Raw genomic sequence first — 3,420 nt, forward strand, 5'->3', positions numbered from 1 at the left:
ATGAGAGGGCGAGGTCCGAGGCACAGTCGGGGTCGACAGAAGCTGATTTTATACTGAGAGACAAGACGGAGTATTTCCGCCCCATTTGAAACGGCCGATGTCATATCGCCGAATCGCAAACTTGTAGTTTATTAGCAGTATTAGCACGCTCCGTCACTCAATACCGTGATGTTTCGTGGCGTACGTAGAGGATCAGGGTTTAGGATTAGGTATTTTGACACGGATTCGAATCCAAGCTTGTGCTCTTTCTTTTTTCACGAATACATGTATCTTTACCATTTTTAATCAGGCATGCTGTCATATATTTGCAATTGAAATGTTCCTTTTTATATGTTACGTTATGGTTTTGTCCCTCAAAAAAGTGATTATACGCTCGGATATGGCATTGACCATTCAGAGATCAGACATGGCATTGACCGTTTCAAATGGGAACGACCGTTTACGAGACGGAAAAGCGCAACGGAGTGACCTGACACTAGACTAGACCGGGTCGGCGGACGATTCACTCTAGATCTACCCCAGCAACATCTTACCATTGACAAGGCTTTGTTTGTGTCAGGAAGATCCCTCTTTGTCTTCCTTTGCTGGTTTTTGAGCTTGACTAAGCTCGAAAAGATATGTCAACAAACATTCTTGCATAAACTACAAAACGCTTTAAAACTTCACACCACACCATGTATAAATTATATGGTCTACAACGGTAGACAAACACTACAGTATATGGACAAAATCGTCGAAGTGCAAATATGTTTATGCTTGAGTTATGTGTAATTTGATGACGATGACAGTGGCACAACATGGGGGTACCTGGCCAATGATAACGGATGTGACCACATTTCCGGCGCATCTGCATACTCTGTCACGCAAGGTGTTAGAACCACTATCTGTCCCACTGCATGTTTCCAGTTTTGTATATACAGGTGATATATGGGCAGCCGTGTCACTGTGTGGTCAGACGGACATGTGTTTATCACTAACAATGCAGGGTTGTACAGACAGGTGTTAGCGGTGTTTGTGTAAAAATTGGCGGGTTTGGACACCGGAGCGGCGCTGTTTGTTGACACGGGGAGGGGGAAGGGGGATTCTTACCTGTCTGACAATCGGGATAATCTTTAGGCTGGGCAAACACAGAAACTCGAAGAAAGCGGATGTTACGCGGGAAAATCGTCTTAGGTAACACCGGATTCGTACGGTTATTCGAGGAAAGGAAAGTGATCTCGATCCAGTTTTAGCTCACTGAAGAGCTAATCTTCCACTGGTCGTGACAGGGAAGACGGACGCAATGTGCAGAATTTTTCAGGTTCAAATTTCCCTAGCTCTTTTCCGGCCGACTACAATGAACAGTGGACCACGTCCTAAGGACTGCGACCCTTTCCAGTATCGTGTATGTCGGGTCAGCGACAACAGCCGGGATTCGAACTCCAAACCTCTTGGTCCAGAGGTACGGCTACGCAGGCTACCACAAGAAAGGTTCTGTGCTATATATATGTTTATTTAAAAGGCTCACCTTTCTCCCCACTTCGTTGTTGTGCAAGTTCATCATGCTCCGAATGTTCCGACTTCTCTTTTTCCTCCCCCGGGAATCTGCCGCGTCCACAAACTTTTTGCTAAACTCCATCCCGAAGACGATGTCGTCCGAGCACCCTCCCCACTTCCACCCCTCCAGGTCGCTGCCCCTGGGGGGTAAGGTGTCGGAATCGCCCGTAACGCGTCCGCAGGAGCAATCCGTGAGGTTCCCGGCGGAGCAGGACTGAGTGATGGCGTGCACGACTGCCGCGCTGGTGATGGCGTAGATGAAGGCAGTCTCTCTCGTCCCTGTAGTAGTAGTGGCGTCGTCAGGGGTAAAAACAGAGAAAAAACATCATCATTTATCTCTCATAGATATAGCCCCTACCAGGCTTCAGAAGCTAGCCTGGGTGCCAGCCGTTTTGTAATGGGACCAGAAGTCCTGTTATAAAGCGGGTGGCAATGAGCAAGGAGCCCCGTTACAAAACGGATGGCACCCAGGCTACTGGAGAGGGTACTCGTACAAGCCAAAATAGACAGAATGAGATAACATGCTAAAGAGTGGCAAATTGTACTCCTTTGGCTAACCAAATCCTCCACTCTTTCCTGTCGCTTCTGAAGCCTGGTAGAGGCTATTCGTAGGTACTAAGACTTTGCATTTTAATGGTATGAGGAGAAACGGACAAATAATTCATATTCGGTGGGGCACAGTAAAACAACAAAATTTACAAGAAAATCTAAACATTTCGTGGAGCTATGAGATCTCCGAACTCTTGTTACTACTGTGTATTACCCTGTCGCAAAACCGTCCTACGCAACGTGACTCCGTAGAGGTGACAGTCTTCATAGATACAGTAAAACAATAAAATGTTCAAGAAAATCTAAACATTTCGTGGAGGTATGGCATCTCCGAACTCTTGTTACTACTGTGTATTACCCTGTCGCAAAACCGTCCTACGCAACGTGACTCCGTAGAGGTGACAGTCTTCATAGATACAGTAAAACAATAAAATGTTCAAGAAAATCTGAACATTTCGTGGAGCTATGAGATCTCCGAACTCTTGTTACTACTGTGTATTACCCTGTCGCAAAACCGTCCTATGCAACGTGACTCCGTCGTAGAGGTGACAGTCTTCATAGATACAGTAAAACAATAAAATTTTCAAGAAAATCTGAACATTTCGTGGAGGTATGACATCTCCGAACTCTTGTTACTACTGTGTATTACCCTGTCGCAAAACCGTCCTACGCAACGTGACTCCGTAGAGGTGACAGTCTTCATAGATACAGTAAAACAATAAAATTTTCAAGAAAATCTGAACATTTCGTGGAGGTATGAGATCTCCGAACTCATGTTACTACTGTGTGTTTCCCTGTCCCAAGACATCCTACGCAACGTGACTCCGTAGAGGTGACAGTCATAACCTCCGCTAAGCCGTGACGTAAACACCACTGTCTGTCTCTGTCACACGGAAGACAGAGGCACTCAATGGCAAGTGTCACGTAAGAATGGAAGGTTAGTCTGACGGATAGGTAAGCTACGTGTAGGGGAACAGGTGATCAGGAATGCCGCGGTTCTGAGCTGACACTTGGCGCGAGAATGTTGAGCTATGTGGAGTGTGTTTGTCAGGGCGGGCACACAAACTGGCAAGAGGAGAGGTAAAGTTAGACTGGGTGCCAGACTGTCGCCAGGGCTAGCTCTAGGGCTAGCTCCTCGGCTCCAGGGTGCCAATGCACACTGGATAACTTTCAGCCTAGCTTGCTGTGGGTCTGGCATCCAGGCTAGGGCCAGTATCCACAGACCAGTATGTTCCGTTGTTCCCAAAGAAAATTTTACCAAAGACCCCCTCAGTTAGACCCCGAGAAGCATAACAGCCTGCTCACTCAAATTTGACTGCCAAGACCACTGCCGAC

At 46.8% G+C, this 3,420-nt stretch overlaps 1 protein-coding gene across 1 annotated transcript in view; it reads right to left on the reverse strand.

Annotated features, from left to right (window-relative positions):
- LOC109476891 (protein Wnt-16-like) overlaps positions 1–1,846 on the reverse strand; it is a gene marked incomplete at its 5' end in the record, with an annotated part of 42,575 nt that extends 40,729 nt beyond the window's left edge. Inside the window, one exon of the mRNA XM_019777906.1 lies at positions 1,508–1,846. Coding sequence (XP_019633465.1) covers positions 1,508–1,846 — 339 coding nt within the window. The remainder of the gene's footprint in view (positions 1–1,507) is intronic.
- Positions 1,847–3,420: the final 1,574 nt, after the last annotated feature.

The sequence above is a fragment of the Branchiostoma belcheri genome, unplaced genomic scaffold, assembly GCF_001625305.1.
Source record: "Branchiostoma belcheri isolate BF01 breed outbred unplaced genomic scaffold, Haploidv18h27 scaffold4, whole genome shotgun sequence".
NCBI lineage: Eukaryota > Metazoa > Chordata > Leptocardii > Amphioxiformes > Branchiostomatidae > Branchiostoma > Branchiostoma belcheri.